The 21,719-nt window shown below is 39.3% G+C and overlaps 4 protein-coding genes across 4 annotated transcripts; all 4 read right to left on the minus strand.

Annotated features, from left to right (window-relative positions):
- Nucleotides 1–445: 445 nt before the first annotated feature.
- LOC145894853 (cytochrome P450 2J6-like) lies at nucleotides 446–8,073 on the minus strand. The gene is made up of 13 exons (XM_082983515.1): nucleotides 7,865–8,073; nucleotides 6,824–6,989; nucleotides 6,295–6,401; nucleotides 5,918–5,980; nucleotides 5,257–5,394; nucleotides 4,691–4,771; nucleotides 4,210–4,342; nucleotides 3,724–3,839; nucleotides 3,407–3,487; nucleotides 3,222–3,323; nucleotides 2,867–3,008; nucleotides 2,192–2,321; nucleotides 446–1,235 (listed from the first exon to the last, which is right to left on the minus strand). The coding sequence occupies exons 1-13, from the start codon at nucleotides 8,024–8,026 to the stop codon at nucleotides 1,127–1,129; spliced, it is 1,530 nt and encodes a 509-aa protein (XP_082839641.1). The 5' UTR covers nucleotides 8,027–8,073; the 3' UTR covers nucleotides 446–1,126.
- A 543-nt stretch (nucleotides 8,074–8,616) lies between these two features.
- LOC145894692 (potassium channel subfamily K member 10-like) lies at nucleotides 8,617–14,047 on the minus strand. Its single transcript, XM_082983330.1, has 6 exons — nucleotides 13,794–14,047; nucleotides 13,270–13,390; nucleotides 12,711–12,865; nucleotides 12,059–12,239; nucleotides 10,752–10,874; nucleotides 8,617–9,797 (listed from the first exon to the last, which is right to left on the minus strand). The coding sequence occupies exons 1-6, from the start codon at nucleotides 14,001–14,003 to the stop codon at nucleotides 9,637–9,639; spliced, it is 951 nt and encodes a 316-aa protein (XP_082839456.1). The 5' UTR covers nucleotides 14,004–14,047; the 3' UTR covers nucleotides 8,617–9,636.
- Nucleotides 14,048–15,699: 1,652 nt separating this feature from the next.
- Nucleotides 15,700–16,471, minus strand: LOC145894157 (protein FAM241B-like). Its single transcript, XM_082982632.1, has 2 exons — nucleotides 16,354–16,471; nucleotides 15,700–16,278 (listed from the first exon to the last, which is right to left on the minus strand). The coding sequence occupies exons 1-2, from the start codon at nucleotides 16,438–16,440 to the stop codon at nucleotides 15,937–15,939; spliced, it is 429 nt and encodes a 142-aa protein (XP_082838758.1). The 5' UTR covers nucleotides 16,441–16,471; the 3' UTR covers nucleotides 15,700–15,936.
- Nucleotides 16,470–18,294, minus strand: LOC145894156 (DNA-directed primase/polymerase protein-like). Its single transcript, XM_082982631.1, has one exon. The coding sequence runs from the start codon at nucleotides 18,243–18,245 to the stop codon at nucleotides 16,542–16,544; it is 1,704 nt and encodes a 567-aa protein (XP_082838757.1). The 5' UTR covers nucleotides 18,246–18,294; the 3' UTR covers nucleotides 16,470–16,541.
- Nucleotides 18,295–21,719: the final 3,425 nt, after the last annotated feature.

Genomic DNA, 21,719 nt, shown 5'->3' on the forward strand with positions numbered 1-21,719 from the left:
TGCGTCGATTTTTTTAAGCCACCAAATAAAGTTTTTTAACTGGCTAAGTGAGCAAAATTTCCGGACAATATGGCGTGACCAATGTCTGACGTAAGGCTGCGCGATGAAGTCTGTTTGACAGCAGATGTCAACAATAAATTAATTTTCATTATGCGTGTGGACATAAATCGATGACTTTTATTGTTTATGGGCGTATGTCATTGTATTTCTTGTGTTATTTGTTCATCTGCGTAGTAGTTTTTGCAAAATACAATGATTTCATTGGATTTTATGAGTCATTCGGTGATTTGGTGCTTCAAGACCGACCTGACTTAACGATTGGGTATTACGCACACTACGCTCAAACATCTGTTGCATCTCAAACCGTTTATATAACTTAAACACAAATGTTCAAATGTTCAAAAGCAACGTATCATACGATTTGCACAACACATCAGGTGTTACGTAACAATTTGCATTTGTTGTTTCTGGAGATCAAAGCGTAAAAACCAATCATATACTTTGGAATGGAGCAATCTAATGTGGGTAAAATTAAAACACAAATGAACCGACAGCGTATGTATCGCGAAAATACATGTGCAAATTAACAGACGAAATTTGAACAAGGAAGAATGAGTAAGCGTAAACCATTTAAAATAAAACTTGTTTCAAGCATGGTGAGCGACCTTTTGTCATACATTTTTAACGCATAGTATCTGTTGCAGAATCACCAGTTCAGATACATATAACTTTAAAGGCAACAAAGGTATTGTCACACAAACTCAAATTATCGCATTACTCACCTTTGTGATAACACAACAACAACACACAAGTGACGATCGAATTAAAACGTACTAATGATTTTTCCGGTCGCGTCAATGCCGTATCCGTTTAAAATGGGACACAGTCAACAGTGTTACGTCAGTACACCCTCCCGTGGGACTGTTTAATGGGCGTAATGATTAACTGCACTGGCATTAAATGTGCGGTTTATGATAAAGCTCTGTATGCAACGTTAACCCTTAGTAAAATAACAAAAAATACAGAATACTTTAAAACTAATTGGACAGACAGCCATTGTACTGGCGGGTGATTATGTACATGTAATGATGGAATAGACTTATTGTTACGGCATTATGACGTCACTTTATTTAGTGGCTGAGATTGTTTCCTTGTATCTCTTGATGGACCTGGGACGCATGAAGCGATCGGAAACGGTCATGTGGAACTCCGGGGGTATCAGAAACTGACCGGATCTGAGAAAAAAAATAACGTTTCGTTTTATTGGTGTTGTTTTTAACGAGTAATTGCTGCTGTCCTTGTTAAAAACGTTAAAATTTGTTAACATTTTTGTCAATATTTGTTTTATTTTAGATCTAAGTACAAAATTTGGTTGAAGGCATTATTTTCTAGCTGTAATTTGAAAATAAATTCGACGAATTTACGTTACTAAGCATTCGTTTTTCAGCCAACTGTATCGTGCTGCTCGATCCCGTATGTTATTCAAGCTGCTACTTTTGCCCTTTTACCCGCGTGGTAACAATGTGGGGTCAGCAGATCTATCTCAATAACAGAAAGTGGGGTTGCATCGGTTAATTGTTACTTTTTAAAGCAAATGACGCACAAGTAGATTGAACTTCTTTAACAAACAACCATACGGTTTCACCTGATCTTAGTTGTCTGGTTTAATGGGGAAATTTTGATCTAACGTGAGCGACAATTGCTATCAAATCGATTTGACTGATATTAATTTAATTAATTCAAGGACGCGCCACGCGAGTAATCTATATATCTCAGGGCAGATGTCAGCAACCCATAACTCCAGTGCTACAGGCACCTCTTTCCTCTGTTGTGGCCACATAGACGAACAAGCTCATTTGGGGGAAAAATATGTGCAAAAGAAACAACATTTAACACTTTTCAATGTCATTGTTTCAATAATGTTGGTGCTTGGTGGATTAAAGGGTCAACACAAGCCCTGCCAACTTAAAACGTTTTATTTGGCTTCGAGTAAGTTTCAGTTTAGTGCAAAAAGGTGTGAGTGGCTATGGGTTGGCGACCTCTCCTATAAAATGTTGCATAATTCTAAATAATAAGGAATCGTTCTGTGGAGGTTTTGCTCATATCAAAGTGAGCAATAACTGATTAAGGCCTTCGTGGCAACGCTGGCTTGGTGTCAAATTTAAAGGTTACTATGGAGACAAGAGTATACCTGTGACAGACTTCGGTGATTGGTTCCGCGTCGTCCGATTCCGGGTTAAGGTGAAATCGTTGGAGGAGAACGACGATGAAGAAGAACATCTCCATCTTAGCGATCACCTCCCCCATGCAGTGACGAGCTCCTGTTAAGACAAAGCGGTTTAACTTCTAACTCACTTGGTGGCACAAACTGTCTTGTTATGCCGCATATTTAGACGTATGTGTTATTAACCCCACCCAGACCCCACTAAAGGGGGTGTGCAGTACAGGGCCATACCAGTGTAGGAGGTCATGATTAGCTACATAGGGCTAACTATAACACCAATTTTTGCTTTGAAAGTAATGGAATTATATTGTAAAGGTTGGGTTTCACCTACAATATCACGTTATCTCTAAAAACGTCTCAATGTGAGATTTATTGGTTGCGGATTGTCCAATTTTTTCGAAAAAGAGTTTTGTTATTTTCTGTTGGTGGTAACACTGAGAGCTTTATAAATTAGATTTCCAGGGTTATAAATTGTGACATGGTGGCGTGGGTTACAAGCATTGTGCCGTGTTGTTTGTCGCAATAAGCACACACGACAAACATAAGTTAAAGTTTCTTCTGAAAATATCATGTAGATTGGCGTCAAAACAACCTTTTAGACCATAAAAAAAACAATTGTGATTTAAGTAAAGTGAAACTGACCAATCGAGAACGGTATGAGGTTGGGGGAAGGCTTGAACTCTCCATCGTTGTCAAGGAAACGTTCGGGGTCAAACTTCTCCGGGTCCTCCCACAGTTTCGGATCGTGATGAATTGCCCAAAGATTCGGAATCACTTGAGTGTCCTGTTTTGGAAACCAACAATATAGTTATACGTCACTTATCTGAAACTCCAGTTTGTGGCATTTATAATAATGGCAGAACGCTTATTAAAACATGTTCTAAACTCTAAAGCAGCAACAAATAGTTCAACAACATTATATTATGCTGCAAGTAGTACTTTTCTTCCGTGCTAATTATACACATTAACATGGAAAATTGTAGAACGTTGTCCTTGCCTTGGGTATGCTGTAACCCATTAGTGTCGTGTCCTTTACCACCCTGTGGGCGACACCTAGCGGTCCGGGTGTTCGAATTCTCAACATCTCGTGCATAACAGCCTTTAAAATATCGACGGGATTTAGCTGTAAGTTGGGTAATGACAACGAAAACACTGAATATGACAACTAAATGCGTGCTGTACCTTAGTGTAATGCATGGTGTCCATATGAACCATTTTCGGGTGCCCATCAGGTCCGATGACCTCATCAATTTCTGTCTGAATCTGTATACAGCGTTATGTTATTTACCGAGGCTTGGCGGGCTATATTACCTGGATATACTAAACTGCTAGTTGTTTTCGTAAAGTTACATGTGATATGGGCTTGACGATATATTTTTTTGGATTTACCATGCGATGTTACTTATTTTGACACAAGCGAATCATGTTTGAAAACTTAGTGTCAGACAACTTGCGGTGTTTGAAAGGCGGTAAATAAATTTCCGAACAAGCTAACTTACTCTTCTTTGGACCTTAGGGCGGTTGATGAGATACACGAGAGTCCAACGCAGAGCAGCTACAGTCGTGTCGGTTCCAGCTAGAAAAAAATCCCGCACGTATCCAAGGAGATCGTCGTCTGCACAAAATGTTTTGTTGCACTGTCGGCTAAGTTATTAATTCGTATTATTTCGATATTTACGCGTCAAAAGGCGTTGAAAACAACTAATACACTCGCACACAAACTATTGGTGTGTATCACTGCAGGTTTCGAGTTTTGTGACTAACTTATATACAATCGAATTTGGTTTAAGTTCTAGTGGTTAGTGACCTACAGACATATCGCTATTTCGATCTTTTAAAGTATCATCAGCGCAGTTGGTGACTGAGTCTAACATCTACAGCCCACTGACCATGATGCTGCTTTTCTAATGGTTACTTGAAATAAAGTATCTGATGACATAAAGTAAAGATGCGTAGTGCGGTTGTAGTGATGTGAAAACATGTACCGTTGAAAAACGAGTTTTGATCATTTTTCGTCCTTTCCATCTCCTGCAGATAAGCTTCGACGAAATCTCTATACTCAGACGTGTCCTGGTGGCCGCGATGTTTGTCAATTAGAGGCTTCAGGAGACCGTACAACTGCAACAAAACGCAGTAGCAATATACGATAATCCACCTAAATATATAAGCCATCGTATATGTTATATACCTCCAAGTGGTACGCAACCACAAAAAGGTTGGAAATCACTGCCACAAGCCATCGTAACAAACAATTACAATCCCCTTTAAACATTTTTATCCCGCTCAGACGTGAAAAAAGTGTGTTTGATCAAGTTTGGCTGCGATTTCAGTAAATCTTGGGGTCATTTAGGCTTTACTTATTATCCGAGTGTAACCATTAATTTCAAGTCCCAACCTAAAGTACACCCATCCAAAATCGGGACGATACAAATTCAACGTTCATGAAATATTAAATGGGTGTTGTACCTTTTCCCGGGAATTGTGCAGGCTTTTCACCACACCTTTGAAGGGCGGGACATGCCTCAGATATGGAGCCAAGATCAAAACCTTTATTAAAATATTATGAGTTGAGAGTTTTGCTAAACGGTATCCAATCATTATTCTTACCTCTAAAATCTACAGGTCATATCTTATTGAAATAATAAAAAAAAATCTTTAAACATTTTGTTGCTGACGCTTCCAGGCATAATTTTCAATAAATTAAAAACTCTTCTGGCAAAAATAGTTTACCCCCTTTTTTACGGTTTAGTTTTATCGTCGTGTTTGCGTTTACGTGCTTGTCCTGATGAAGGTCGGTTGAATAACAACTGAATCGTCGACCAAGTAAATTACTTTTGCCATGAGAGCTTTGAATTTATTGAATAAAAAGACTCGATTTAAATTATTGTTTTTCTGTTTTTAATTTACGATGTGAAAAACCTCTTACAGCGACCGTAATTTAACCCTGCAACGCTGCTGGAGTAAACGGTAAAGCATGGGAAAATGCCACGGAAGCAGTCTCGTGGCGACCTCAGCAAAACAGGTCGACTCACCATAAAACTGTTGGAATTATCCTGGAACCAGTCGACGAGTGCACGAGAGGCTGATGTGAATTCTGCATCATTATACGGGAAACGTTCCCCCACCACCAACCTGCAAACCACGTTCGCCACTGCATGCATGATCAGCTTCTGCAATACAAAATATCACATGGTGTAGTAAAAACACATCATGATGTATAAAATTGTCATTGACGAAAAAGCTGTTGATTATTTTAGGGGTCATATCTCATTGAAGAATTATACAGTACGAGCCTTTGCATTAATTAAGTTTACATTATTATTAAAACCTTTGCAAACGCAATTATCTTCGCATTTTACGATGGCAAAAAAGCTGCTGACATTACTTGCAGTGGTCATTTAAAGCAATGCTTCCCAACCAGTGGGTCACGACCCATTGGTGGGTCACGAAGCTACTTCAGGTGGGACGCGAAGCATTTCTGAATGTTACAGTTTTCTATTAGATCACGAAATTATTGCTTTGTAATTGCTTTTTGTTCGTTTGGTCATATCTCATTGTGGGTCGCACAATAAAAATTGCATTAAAAGTGGGTCGCGAACTGAAAAAGGTTGGGAAGCACTGATTTAGAGAATTCTAAAATATAATCTGGTCAAATATATCGTTAAATTACATTTAAGTCAATAGGTAACTCACGTTGATGTTAAATGCTTTCGTGGAGAAAGTCGACAGTTCCTCACAGAGGCACACGGCTTCCATCTGCAAAAAGTCACAATTCACCCACACTTTTTAATTCTTTCTTTAGCACAGAAACTGACGATGCTGTCAACGCGAAATTAATATTTCTGTGGAATTTTAAATTCTAAATAACAGATAACAGATTGCATTGACGCTGATCATCATTCTTTGTGAATTGTTTTCACCCATCCTCGTTCGATCCACCAGTCGGAAAGATGAAGTAAATTACAAAACCGAATAAAAGTACGAAAAGCGGGAATAGAAGATTTAGATTCGACTTTTTCTCCCCAGTTTGATTGACATGTTGTCCGTTCTTACACTGGGATCACACCTACCTCGATCCACTCTTCCATAACCACCCTCCCCGCTCCCAACTTCCTCATCACAATATTCCCAAACTTCCTGTTTTCTTTCCATTTTGGTCCGTCGATTCCAGCAACTCCTGCAACAAGAATTCGAGTGATATTGATTGTGTGACACGTGGCAAGCCTCTCGAGTGACACGTGGCAGGCTTGTGTTATAATCCAATGAGTGCTGTGTCCTATTTGTTTGCTTTTCTGGCGAACGATATCGGTATCATACCGTTACAATGTTTCTAGCCTAAGCGTTTTTAGGTTGCCAGGGCTACGAAGCCTGTGAACCCAATGATCTCGATACGATATCTGTGATTGTCAAGTAAGGACCTGCGCTGTGGGGCGATCCTGCCAATCATGCCATTCCATGAAATATTACTATGTTCATAATAATCCCTTTGTATACAGAACAAAGTATACCGACACTACAACAAAGGGTCTGCTTCCAACAATTTTGATTGGACGCCTCATGTGTACCAATGCTGTCTGCACCAAATTTACCAAAACTTACCTCGTATATTAGTGAGGGTTTCGAACATAATGCTGTTGGGTCTGCCAGAAAATTCTGCCCCGTTCTTAGCGAGAGCTTCCTGTACGGCTTCTGTACTGCTAAGGACGATTGTAAAGTTGCACAGCATTTTGATACCCATCACCGGTCCGTACTTGTGACTCATTTCCTAAAAAATTGCACGCCGCTAGATGGGGCTATGGAGACCAACAAAGGGTATGTGTCGTTACATAAAACAGTATTCAAATAATTTTACGTTTTTAAACAATTAAATAAGATATCTGTGGCTACATACAGATTGCCACTGATTCGACCCATAAGCTGGGTGTGACTCTTAGAGGACTTTGCCGGCCAAACGGTCAGACAAAGACTTTGTGGTGACAATTCAATTACCGTCATCGGTTGTGCAACAAACTAGGTGCATCCTACTGAGATTGCTCATAATTAAAAATGATTTTGTTTGGTCGGAATTTATCCCCTACAGACTCTTCTTGTATTCCGTAACCTTGGAAACCGGATATTAATTGAAAACGGATTCTCAATCACGCTTCGCATCACTTTCAATTGAAATTAGCAGAACAGGATTCTCGAGTTGAAACGCTAACACTCGACGGTTTGCTATCGTGTTTTACAAGGTGGAAACTTGTCATAACTACTAGAAGCAACTCGCGTGTTTACGTCATGACGACGTTGTAAAAGTAAGCAAGACTATCTTCGTAATCTTGTCCTCTTATGTGCGTCATGCGTTAGTTATGTATGTAATAACTCACATACAAATTTACAGCAATATGTACGTGACAGGTGGTATTAAAAATAATTGGTTTAAATCCCGTATTGGTGTATTGCGGCCTATTCTGTTGCACATGTGATCCACTTTTGTAGTAATATATACCACTTTAACACTATTTTGCATGACAAGCAAATATACGACAGATATATAAACATATATTTAAAATAAGAGCTCGAACATTTATATACGTATATATGCAAATGGTCCAAACAAACGCACAGGCTAAACACGCTTATTGTTAAGCTTAAAATCACCTGTAAAGCAATCTCGGCTCTCTTTCGAAGCTTGAAGGCCGACCCGACCACGGGCAAACCGATCGGTCCAGGGGGGAAATTCTTCGGTCGTTTTCTCCACTGTCTCACGGCCATGAAGAAACCGACGACCAGGGCGAACACACAACTGTAGTATTGCAACATGACTTCTTGCGGAGGTCTCAACAGTGCAGCCTATAACGCCTACTTGTCATCAAATGATGTTTTAACAACTGTGGCAGGGTGGGTTTAGGTGTGCGGAGAGGAAACAGCAGGTGAGGATGCTGTCCATCTCTGAGACGTCCGGATCGAGACGAAAATTTCATGGAAATCGACGAGCATCGTTGTTATGACAACTCAGTGAAACTGCTGGGAAAATGGTTTGATGCAAAATTGGCGGCAGATCACAGATCGAAAATCTCCCCAAAAAGATTCCAAACTATTTGTGGGAAACCGTTTGAACCAACTGTGGAATACTTACAATGGAAGTTATATTATTATTGTGTATATTGTGTATTGTGTAAAATTCCATCACTCATTGTTACGTCACTTTGTCACCTACTAAATTTACCAAATGCTTTTTGTCTCTGTTGCTGCCCTACATCTACTCATCTAGGATTAAACACAGCGGCGCATTGCGTAGTTTTCTGTTGATTGGTGCCACGTAGCTGTAAGGGACGCCCATACAAAGCCATGTATCTCTTATTACACATCATGCGAGTATTAATTCTCGTGAAATGTTTAATGGTCTCGAATTACGGTAATCTAAAGGTTACAAGCAAAAAAATATATACGAAGAATAAGTTAAAGGATATAAAAATGTCGTGGCTTCACAAAGTCACCAGTCAAATAGCAAGTTGAAAAAATAAGTCGCTGTGATACATGCACACCACATGCACATATGGGGCGTTGTCGTACAAGTGCTTGACGCGAATGCAATAATAAAATGCACTGAATACAACTCAGCACATTGGGCGATGTAAGCACGAAATTCAGGATACAAATGTTGTCACATAGTAGAAGTTACATGACAACGACAGTATAATGTTGCACATGCGACGGAACAGGCATAGATTATAACTTGCAAGGTCTTGAAAGCAATAAGAGGAATGTATGGATCAGGGCATGCACAGTATGGTAACATCAAATACCAAATGCCGACACAACAACAAAACAAGCAACGTACATAATGTGCTAGCTAGAAAATTCTTGTAATGCAGATTACGCGAAACCCTTCATACAGTTTGTAGTGTTCCATGAAATGTTTCTAAACGCTTTTCCATTTCCTAAAATTAGTTTAATAAGAAACAAACACAGTGGTGCAACTTTAACAGCTTGCATGTAGCCCACAACGGCGCATCACAAGGAAACAACAATGGCCGTACGTATCTATTTTGACCGCACGTTAAAACAAAGTTTTTGGTAGTTTGTTCGTTTTGACGTTGCAAAGCCTAAACAACGGCAATTCAGCTGACAGCTGTTAATGTTTACTTAACGTTGTGACTTATTGCGGGTTTCTTGTCAAATTACTGTGTATAACCTTGCAGTTAGCAGACAAACATGCTTGAGAATCACTGAGTTAAATCGTTAAAGCATCACTGCGGAGAGCAGACAAACATGCTTGAGAATCACTGAGTTAAATCGTTAAAGCATCACTGCGGAGAGCATAACTATACGATATACAATGTGGAGCAGTTCTTATTGTCCGTGACAATTTTCCATTTCCGCTTGTGGAGGTCACTCTTCATTGCTAAGTATCGTGTTGCAGGTTTCGATTAACTGACTTCGGGGGCCTCGGTAGAGTTCGCGCCGTTGACGGAGTCCGCTTTCGTCCTTCCGACCTCAGCTGTGGTTTCGAACATCGCGTCGTCGTTGGCATGCACCTGGGGATTCCCCTCTTCGTCGTCGTCCAACTTTTTGTTCGTTCGTTTATCGGCTGCGTGGAAATAAATGAATATTCATAACACGGCGCTCTCGGGCGGAATTTCATGCGGTGCGAAGCGCACATGTTAGGTTTATTCAATTTATTTTTTGTCAATAATATGTTCTGCTCTCTGTATTTTGATTCCCACAAAATCTTTGGGCGCATGTAAGTTGTTTAAAATTTTGCTGTTCTTCTAGCGCAAAAAGGTTGACAACTACTATACTACCATAAGTGAATGGTTAATACAATCCTGTTCTTTTGGGTTCGCGCCAATTGGACAGGCGGAAAAATTTTACAATCTCCTTGCATTAAAAAAAAATAATCGCCTTAAAGCACAAAATCTTTATGAACAAAAAAGTATTTTGCAGGAACGAAACGTTGCGTGGTAAATACGCAAACCAATATGAATGCGGCGAAAGGCGCGTCGTGATAACAGATGCAAAGGTGAACGGCCGAGCGTCAGTTCATCGAGGCTCATTGTACACATACATTCAGTATGGCAAATATGTGTTTCTTAGATATCTCAACGGGCGCGGGCTGCCTTCTGTTTCACGGCGGTCGATAGAGTGTCGTTTTTCTGACGTCGTGCGTTTTGGAGGGTTTGTCAATAAGCCTTGCTCTGTTCGTTTTACGCGAAGAAATCACGTTCCCCGAATTTTCTTGCGTCACATACGAAGGCGACCCCCTCTAGTCAAGGATTCCAAGCAAAATGTATCGACCGTTGAACCCAAATAAGCCTTTTAGATTTGGATAGAACATTTTAGGTAAATAAGTTCCTATTAACACGATACACTGAATACAGTCACATGAGCTTGACATATATCGGAACCTGATACATACACCAACTTTCCAGTAAACGTAACCGAAATAATTAAAGTTTATACGCAGGATAACATAGGGTTCAAGTTTCAGGGGTGTTCATTTGGATGCAGGGCGTGCGTAATGACACCTGAGGTAAAATCTCACCTTTTTCTTTGATGGCATCACTGGAAAGACTGATAACGGTCGCCATGAAGGCCAATCCAAACAGGATCCAAAAGAGAACGCCCACTCTGTAAATGCTTCCATAGTCTTTGTCGGCATTGGATCCTGAAAAAATGAACCAAATCACACAAGGTAAGGAATAATCATAATTTTATTTTCATTTTAATAATCTGTCCTTCTGGCACAATTAGCGTGACTTTTATTATCCCACGTTTTACTTGCAAAACAGCTGGGCTTCATCGGAGTAACGATTATTAAAATATAATGTACCTGGCAGCAACAGCAACGGAATTATACATAGCCCACTATAACTCTACGGCCCGTCTTGGTAATAATTTTCCAAACAAAACATCTTGGAAACACGTACAACAGAGTGATAGTTTTGTTACCAATAATTCATGCTTTTCGTATTTTTGTAATGACAGGTGTACATTTTATTTTAGTTTAATTATTTATATTATTTAGTGCGGAGTTGTGTGGTTATTTGAGGATCTTGAATATTCATAAGGCATCTCTGGCAACCTTGACACACAATGTAAGCAATACGTCTTACTCCACTGGTACTGCGCCATTGCTTTACGCCCATTTATGTAACACATTTATGGACAAGGAGTCGTTATTAATTACTATCGGTGTAAACACTTGTAACGTAACGTCTATGAGCATTTTCACAAACTTCATTATTCCACATTAATGTAAAAAAACTTTGCACCACCACCTTGAGTGTTTTTAACTGAATTTAACCCAAGCATATGCTGCCTTTTAATTATAGTTATTGCGAAACAGAAACAACACAGTGTAAATATTGGACATGATATATCGATATTTCCACAGGATACTCCTTGACCACAATTGTCTTCCGAAACAACCAATACACCATGTCAATCATTATTTGAACTGTGATTGTTCTATTAAGCATGTTACACCATTTGGTTTTGCTTATCCTTTCCCAACACAAATTTCCATTTTCCAATTACAGCGATTCCTAAAATGGATTCCGCGGGACCGCTGGGTTTTAGTGACAAAACATAAAGGGTTCCATGAGCTATAACTATCTTGTTTTTGATCAAAAACTACTAAACATGTGCGTTAAAAACCTTTAGGCAACAAAGGCGTAAGAACAAGGTGAAAATATCCGACCAAAGAGTTTTGTTCATTTGAATTTTTTTGGTTACTTTGTCATAACCTTTGCATGGGTCCGGGGACAAAACAGTGTGGGGAAACACTGCTGTGTTCATTTAAACTAACTTCATGTGGACAAGTACAATTATGTTATACGTCACACGCACCTGCGACAAAATCACCGAATCCGATGGTGGTGAGCGTGATGAAGGAGTAATAAAAGGCTTCGTGGAAGGTCCACGTTTCAACCGCAGTGAAAATAAAGGCTGGAATAATTCCGAAAAATAGAACGAGTGCTGTAGCGGTGATGAGAACAACGATCAACTTGCGTAAGCGACGTCGTTCGACCTGTGGTGTGTTAAAAGTTGGAGTTAAGAAGGTCGGACGTATGTCCATGAGCACCGTGTAATTATGGGATTATGGTTTAAATAAAACAGCATTGCGGTATGTGGGAAATATTTCATATATTTTCTGTGCGGCGTTTTTAAAATAAATACTAGAGAAATAATGTTGTGTTTTACTTTACTACGCTTGTTTATATTTATACATATCTATACCTAAAAATAACGTTAATTTATCATCACAGAAGTAGCGACTTCTATTGCCTTTAGATTGTCAGCGCAATAACTTCGTACTGGTAATATTGCATATATCTGAATTTTCCAATAAAAGTACAATTTTGAAACTTTTAGATCCCCCAAAAAGGCTAAAATTTCATCGTATTTTGTGCGCAAGGATTGGGTTGAAAAGAAGTTAACACGAGGAAATATCAAAAACCCGAGTTCGCACTTGATAGCAAAACGCTGGCGGTAAACTTGCCTTGGATTCCAACTTCTTGTTCACATGCTCGAAAAGCTTCGCGAACTTATCTCCGATCGCTGAAAACATGATACCAAATAGTGGAATCCCCAATACGGCGTAGAAGATGCAGAAGGTTTGGCCGCCGGAAGTCCTGGGACTGATGTTCCCATAGCCTGGGGATATCAAGTGCGTTTTTCACTGTGATATTTACATTGTAATTTAACGGTTGTTAATGGTTTGTCGTTTGGTTATTTGCACTGTGATAAGTGATAAGTTTTTTGACCAGATGTAATTGCCGGTGGAAATTGTCATCCTGCTTCTATTAGATCATTATTATCAGATGAAGTCTTACGTAACAAATCAGAGGTATCAGTATCAAAGAGAATCTTCACGCGATTTCATCCCAACTATTTGAAGACACACTCTGTACACACCAGTAAAAGTACAGTATCTTTTATACACACTCATAAAACTATTTCGTTGTGATCCGGATCACACTTAAAGCTGAATTACACGAAATTTTGTTTGTTACTGGACATATATCGAGACAAACCTTTACTGGATTCGATCAACTTACCAATTGTGGTGATCACAGTCCCAGCGAAGAAAAATGCGTTGTGGTAATTCCAGTTGTGAGAACAACTTGGTGTTTGGTTTGAGTTGAACTGGACACCGTTCGCTGGCGCTTCTCTAATTACCTGCCATGGTAATATATTGAAACATGAGGAAATAAAACAATATACTGCACGGCGACGATCCCGCCTTGACATACATGTATTTTGTCTACCTTGTATGTTTATTTTGAGCAATACAAAATTAAATTCCAATATCAAGGCTTACAAAGTGAAATAATTAATATTTTAATACTCTGTTCTTCTGGCACACTAAAAACGTAATTTTATTCACCGACGTTTCGCCTGTTATCCAACAAGTCCCTGACAGGCGAAACGTCGTTCAATAAAGTTACGTTTTTAGTGTGCCAGAAGAACAGAGTATTAAATTACAATATGCCTGGCAGCAACAGAAGCATTATAATTAGTATTGTTTGGAATAGATATACTGTGATAACAAACACATTTTTGAATATTCACACCGACTTACCCTTATTAAGTTACGAAGATCAGTGCCAGTAAATGAGGTGTTCCCGGATATATTTGAAGTTACTTTGTCAAAAGCTGCTTGAATTTCATCCATAGTTTCGCTACAAGTCCGTTCCTCGTGAGCGAACTCGAGGGCCAGGAACACGGCAGCCCCAGTCAGAAGATAGATGAAATATAAAGCTACCAGCAACAAGATGTACTTCCAGCGCATTGTGAAACTTATTTTCGTACTTCCCTACCCGCAGAAAACAAAGATTTACACCTGTAAAGTCCGAATGATTTCCAGTCAAAATCAATAAAAAAACCCTGACAATCGGAGTACTACAGTAAAATCCACTATAAACAACTGAGGTCACAATAAAAAGCCACTATAAAGACTCATTTACAGCTACATCGCCATTGTGTTATGCAACAGCCATTTGGAAGTCAATACGTAGTTAATATAAATTTAAAACTTCCAGCTGACAAAAGTGTTAAGCTTATCACTGGGAACTTTTCGAAGTTTTGAAGCCTATTAGCTATGTGACTTTTGCAACTATCTTTCGGTGAAGTTAGCCAACCCACAATAGGTGCACCAGTTACTAATTATCTGACGTATCATGAACGGTTGTTGGTGAGATACAATGTGTTGTTCACCAAGCAACAGTGAATGAAATGTGACGACCAAAGGCTGCAGCTATTATACTTGAAAATAACAAGAACTGGCGCAACGTGCAAAATCGATAAATCCAAAAATACGACAGCCGAGGTTATTGTTCGTCTATTTACCTTTCCACGTGAACTGGCGATTGACCTGCAGTTCTTACCACGTGCAGCGTTCGCTGGTATAATGGCTTCGACGGGCTGTTAATCAGTTCGAAATATACTGAGCGGTTTACTGAAATCTAACACCTAAATGGTCTGTGATTGAAACAGACTAAAATTGCTACTACAAATCTTACTATATATTGGTAGCGAGCGATAACCAATCACTAAACCCTGGTGCAGTACTTAACTACTCATAATACCATGCACGTTTGAGGCTTTTCGTAATGCAGGAAATCGGATTACATCCAACAACTTGCTGTCAGAAACCGTGCTCGCGTTGCCAATAGTATCCGCACTTTAAACGTCCAGTCACGCTTCAAGCCGAACACTTTTTCCCCAGGCTGAGTGCGTAACGCTTCACTTCCTTCACATTCTATGGCATTTCCTCGCCGTGCCCGAGTGACCTTTCTCAACTCAACTATAGGCGCGCCTACTCTTTTATATCACGTAAAATTGGGAGGTGCAATTTATTGTCGCCCTTTGTTAGGCAGGCCACGTTCTTTGTGTACTGCCGTTAATACAGCTCTTACGCCCACTGTGGCTGACTCACATCATCGTTGCTACGTGTGAGGTCTCGTCACTCATACGTGAGCATATGTTGCATAAACCTCCTTGCAACCGCCCGTTGCCTGGTAACGACAGTTTACCGCTTTCCGGTTCGTGAAAAAGCATTGAAATAGTCGTTTGTATTAAGAAAACAATACACACGAATGTTAATTTATAATTTACGGAGTATGCTAGGTAACTTATCAGAATGGCGGGGGATTTGAATGTGCGTGTGGTCGACATGCTGTAACATAACTGCCACATACCTGTAAGCTGTATTACATATATAAGCTCTATGACATAGTAATGCCTGCGTGATGTTACAGAGGTTTGGCGAATTTTCGGCCGGTGAATCCTAAATGCGATCTTGTCCTAAGAAATTAGTTTAAATTGTTTTTGACCACACAGGGATTTGAACCCAGGATACTCTGGCCACGAATCCCGATCAGGATTTCTTGTAGATATTTGGGTCGGACGCTTGACCAATGCTGCCAATAAGCTTGGTAAGCGTTAAGGATGTGACCTCTAGCACCCACTAGCGACGACAAAGTAAATGAAAAAATTGCACATGTTATATTTTGTAACAAGATCCGAAATTTGGCTTTGCTTCGTTACAAACTTAAAAAGATTGTGAGAGAAACATGTTTGCATACTTAACAACATGTACTTTGGGTCAAATTTCTATTGCAGAAACTTTGAGGTGGTATATACACATTTTTATACTTTCGGAAATATGTGCACTTGTTTAAAATTGTATCAAATGTTAAATGGCGGGTGACATAACCACAACACTACCTTCCAAGACGCCTGCCACCACCCGAACCTAACGATCTCGGAGGTCCAGGTCTTTGGCGTGTGGCGCCTGCGGTGGATCTTTGGCTCATTTTTACAACAAAATACAGAAATCCAAGCAGCAATAATCCTTGCAAACCGAAGAAGAGTAGCACCACTATAAACATGACCGTCATTAAAGGTTCAACCACATGGGTCCCCACATTCCAACGGGGAATCCCCATTTCCAATAGTTTTTGATTCCAGGTGTCAAATATAGTGGGTCCGTTGTCGCCGTTGTTGAACACACCGGGCTGGCCTTGATGCTGTGGGTCATCGTTGGCATCATGATTCACAGTTCCCTTGAATGAAAAGTAAATATTATTGTCAAGATATTGTGGTAATGACATTGTTTTAGATTTTTTATGCATTCTTACATAACGATTTCTTGGACTGTTGTTGCTTTGTTGCACTCTTGGGTCATCGTCTTGTACAATTTCGCCATTAGCCAAAATCCTTACCATAGTTTATATTTATTTTTTAATATAACCACCTAAAAATAACAAGCAAAACATAAAATACATAATATTTATAAAAATATTGCACATGGAGCAGAAAAAAAAATTTAAAGGGAAAATATCTGGTTGACCAATTCTTCATCTTGAAACGCTTCAAGTTCGGAAGCAACAATACAAAGCTGCATATCTGACACACTGCAGTTGTCTTGAGAAATTATATTCTCGCACTGGTTGGATTCAAACATTGTAGGAACGTCTTTTGTTGTTGCATAAACCTGTTCCAACTCATTGGGTGATTTCTTAATTTCCTTCCGTGGAACTGACAGGGGTTTTAAATCGCTTTCAATTTTACTTTCTAAAGTTATCACTGCTTTAACAAGTTCATTATCACCAATAAAACTGGAGTTGGAAAACACTTCAGCGATGTTTTGAGGAAAAGGTACCCCATCGGATCTGTAGTCTGAGTTTCTACAATCTGGGTCATAACATTTCTGGTAACACTGCATAGTTTTGAGATCTGCTACATACATGATTCTGTTGCTTTTGTGTTCCCTTTGTACATTATGACAGTATCTTGATTTTTCAATGTCATAAAGTATTACATCAGTTGATGGAAAATGTGTCCATCTCTTGACATAACCATTTGGATTGTTAATCTTCACCAGCATCGTTATGTATTCAGCAAGACTCCTAAAATGACTATCATCCAATTGGTGGGCTTCAGGCGATAGTTTTTTGTCCATTGAGCCTGAAGTTCTTTGTGCATAGTTTTGCTTGGGCAGTGTCAAATAAGATTCACGTTTTGTTGAAATCGAGATAATTTTATATTCAGTTTCAGAGCAAACATTGGAAATGAGTGAAGCCATAAACACACATTTTTCTCTGGAAGATTGCTTAAGTCTGCAGTTGCTAAACTTTTTTCTCTTAGAAATACTGGAGTCACAGTAATGATACTTGCAACAACATGTCCCTATGTTGAGTGCAGGGTTTATTGGAAACTTGCTTTCAGGAGACAGTTTGAGCTCAGTTAGTTTACCCAGCTTGCTGGACATAAACAATCGAAAGTTCCGATTTTTTGTGTAAACACCTTCATCCACAAACAACACTTTACTCCCATCTGATTTTTTGGTCATTAAACTGTCATAATCCAAAGATGGGCAACAGGAAAATGTTGAGTCCTTACCTTTTCGAGCTGATAAGTGAGCTTTCAAATTTGCAGAAATTTTGTGGACAAAGCACCCACATTCAACATTATTTTTGAACACAGCTGAAGGCAAGTGGAAAATCAAGTGCTGGCTAAATTTGGCATCGGTGGTTGAGTCCAACACTAATACATTTTCTTCATTTGCATCAATGTCAAACATTGTTTTAATGCAGTGGCAAACATATTGAATCCAAACGGCGACCATTGCATTGCCATCCTTATCTCTGTTTGCTGTTCGATCAAATTCAAGGTCAAAGTATAAATGACAAGGTTTACCATCCTGTATTACCTCATAAAAATGTCTCTTTCCTTCGGGAATATCTTTATAATAAAACCAAAATTCGTCAAACCCGGATACGCCAAAACGTCGTGTTCCACTTTTGCTGCTACTTACATTATCTTTGTTTTCGACTGAAAATACCAGTGTTTGTTCACACCGCGACTGTGAAAAAAATATGGCTTCGTTCTGTCTGTAGAAGAGCGACCAAATAGGAGCAATGGCTTCTGTTTCGCATAACCTCGGTTTGTAACTTTCTCTTAAAGGATTTCTTTCAAATGTTCGACAGCGCTTTTCCAAGCGAAGTTGTCTGATCTTGCTGCTCGTCATGCTCGCATACAGATCACATCTCACATATTCTATATCGTTAATAAGCGATAAAGTAGGCTATGACAAAAAAATTTTGCAAAAGCAAACATATACTATTGAGTGAGTCAGCACTTTTATTGATACGTAAAGTAGTGATTCAGCTTGTTTTTGTAAAAAAAAAATAACTGATATTGGCGTAAACATGACGTGTAAAACAAAAAATTGATGGTTAAATCTTATTACTAAAAATAAATATGTAGGTGTACGTTTTGCTCCTATCCAATTTATGTAAGGTATTCACCAAATGAAACATTTTTTTCAGGATTCTTCACAAGCGAGCACCACAAATTAAACACTATCTGCTTCACAGCAGCGTTATATAACGAACTAAAGCTTGCTCAAACGGATGTGAGAGATGGTTCATGCTGTCCGGTATTCGATCGCTGATTGGCTGATCTGCTTCGATAGGTGAATCAAACTACGTCATCGCTGACGTCACGCCCTCTACCGCCCTCCCGATGCTTAGCGCTCGGTCGAGTGCCAACCCTTGTCTTCTTCTCGTAGATGTGATTGGTGGATAGAACGCACGTAAGGATAGAAATCATAATCTGCACGTCTTCTCTTCCAACTCCTCCACGAGAAACATCTCCACTCACATCCATATACTGGGCACTGCACGTGGCAGTGTGCCCTCATTTTGTTGCGTGTTATGTCTTGTAAGAACTGTTTACTCTTTCTGTGGCAAATATACCCAAATGACATTCTTCAAAACTACAGGGAGAGTTACTACTTTCGCATACCAGCATATGACACCGCAGTATCTTGAATCAAGCATGCCTCAGAAAAACCCTTATAAAATCGCATTCACCAGCACTAAAGACACGGTCAACCCACCTGTATGAAACAAACTTATTTGCAGTCCGATACCGCACCACATCCGACTTTAGTTTTTAATGGACTGCAAGTGGTTGTACAATTGCTTTCCAATTACCGCAAGATGACGCTATAGTTCAGTTCATCTTTGAAAATTCACGATTTAATCCCAAATGACTTGAGGAGACTGTCATTTCAAAATGCGTCTTAACACAGGGTTACTATTTCCCTTAACCAAAAAATAAGCACACTGCCATTGACGCAGCATGTTATGACTCGTTAAACTTGTGTCGCATAAATATGTGATATTTATGTAACCATTTTAAAATCGAGGGATAAAACACTACACTGAAAATTAATACAGAAATATTTGCCATTCAGTTTTTCAACCAGTCAATTGTTTAAATACTATAACTTCCAATTTCGAACAGTGTTGTCACAGTCATTAAAAATCCGCTCAGGCGCTAAGGATTCTTCACAAGCGAGCACCACAAATTAAACACTATCTGCTTCACAGCAACGTTATATAACAAACTAAAGCATTCTCAAACGGATGTGAGAGATGGTTCATGCTGTCCGGTATTCGATCGCTGATTGGCTGATCTGCTTCGATAGGTGAATCAAACTACGTCATCGCTGACGTCACGCCCTCTACCGCCCTCCTGATGCTTAGCGCTCGGTCGAGAGCCAACGCCTGTCTTCTTCTCGTAGATGTGATTGGTGGATAGAACGCACGTAAGGATAGATATCATAATCTGCACGTCTTCTCTTCCAACTCCTCCACGAGAAACATCTCCACTCACATCCATATACTGGGCACTGCACGTGGCAGTGTGCCCTCATTTTGCACCAACTTTGTCTCAACATTGCTCGGTAAGGCAACTTTACTAAATCTTCCAAAAGAGAAATTTCATCTATGAACCGAGCGTTTGCATTTTTTGTCCAATGACCACGGGTGAACGTAAACTAATTTTGCCGCAAGATGCTGCTCTAGTTCAGTTAATTTCTTTTTTAGTGTTTTTACGACTAAGATTGACCTCGTTGGGTGTTTGTATAAGGGAACATGTTGATGGTGACCAAACGAGAAGTTTACAGCACAAATGTCTGTCACTAATTGACAGAAAGGCTAACGTTTACAGCATATCTCGTGCAAAGTCTTGTTGTAAATGAACAGAATCTATTCCAGTAAATATGTCATTATTTTAACATAGAGCGGCCCAAATTGTTAGGTTGTGATGCTTCCAGCAACAATAAAATGCATGCAGTGAGGAAATGCTTGTGATTTATTTAAGTACATTTAACACGGAATATAAGAATGATGTACAATACTGCTCTACATGGTATCCTCAAAGTTTTGAAAAGTTGTTCGTTCAAGACAGAAAGCGCCACAAATCCTCACGTTTCCATTCTTAGTTGATGAATCCAAGTCGTATCCAAGTGAATTTGAAATATATGGTTCGGTCTGCATGGTATTCGTGAAACCAGTTGTTTGACGATTGCACTGTTTGAAAAACCAGAAGATTCATTTATAATCTCCACCACCTAAAAATAACAAAGGTGTTTGTTGCGCAACATTACGTAAAAGTGGAAGCGGGAAAATGCATTTGTGCCTTGAGCAGAGAATCCTACAGAACTTCATTTTTTTTGCAATGCAGGTTTGAAATTCAGCAAGGTTAGTTGGAAATTTCTCGTGGGAAAGTAGAGTGTACTTTACTGCATGATTTTAAGGTAGGCAATAAAGTTAAATCCAATGTTTTTGCTCAACTCTTCGGGATTTAGGTCAATATTGAAGTAAGCTGCCGAGTGATTTAACGCCTGTACTGAGATAATCTGATTTTCAGGGGTGCCCAGCATGGCGCTAAAACTTTTCTCGTGGTAAAGCAAAGCAGCTCATCGCTTTAATAATACTTATTATCCCTTGAACATCACGTTTTATGTAACATTGAAATTTAGGTTACATTGGATTATAAGAAAGTTGCAATTAAACTGTAGGTTATATATACTGCGTCTGTACCATTTTGCGTGGGTTCGACAATATGACTGATTGTTGTTTTTAATCTGAAAACAAGCTTTAGTAATGGACAACAGCAAATACTAATACTTGTTTGTCAAAAATCGTGCTTATTGCCTGCATGAGACTCAAATTTTATGTAGTGCTCGAACATATTAAAAAAATGTCTTTAAATTGCTTAATACTGCTCTTCTGGCAAACTTTATTGTATTTACGTTTCTCGACGTTTCGGCTATTATGCGAGAAACGTAAATACAATAAAGTTTGCCAGAAGAGCAGTATTAAGCAATAAAATATGCCTGGCAGCATCAGTAACAATTTACTGACTTTAAAGTTTCAAATATTGAAAACACACCTCTTGATGTGAAGCTAATGGGACTCCAAAGTGCAAACCCGCAGGCTTGATTGCGTCTCGCGCCTTTTTCGAGGTGTTAATTGGATGCAGGAAGTGTTGCAACGAAACAAGCCGCAACCTCGCGTTTCTTCTGATGTGTGTTTGCTTGGGTGCAGCCATTTTTTTTCGGCACAGCGTTAGTTTTGGCATCTTTGTCAGCACAAGTATTCAAAAAGTAGCGGTCATGCAAGAGAAGGTGATTTGGTTGAGTTTGTTA

This window comes from Ascidia mentula, chromosome 3 (genome assembly GCF_947561715.1).
Source record: "Ascidia mentula chromosome 3, kaAscMent1.1, whole genome shotgun sequence".
Lineage (NCBI taxonomy): Eukaryota > Metazoa > Chordata > Ascidiacea > Phlebobranchia > Ascidiidae > Ascidia > Ascidia mentula.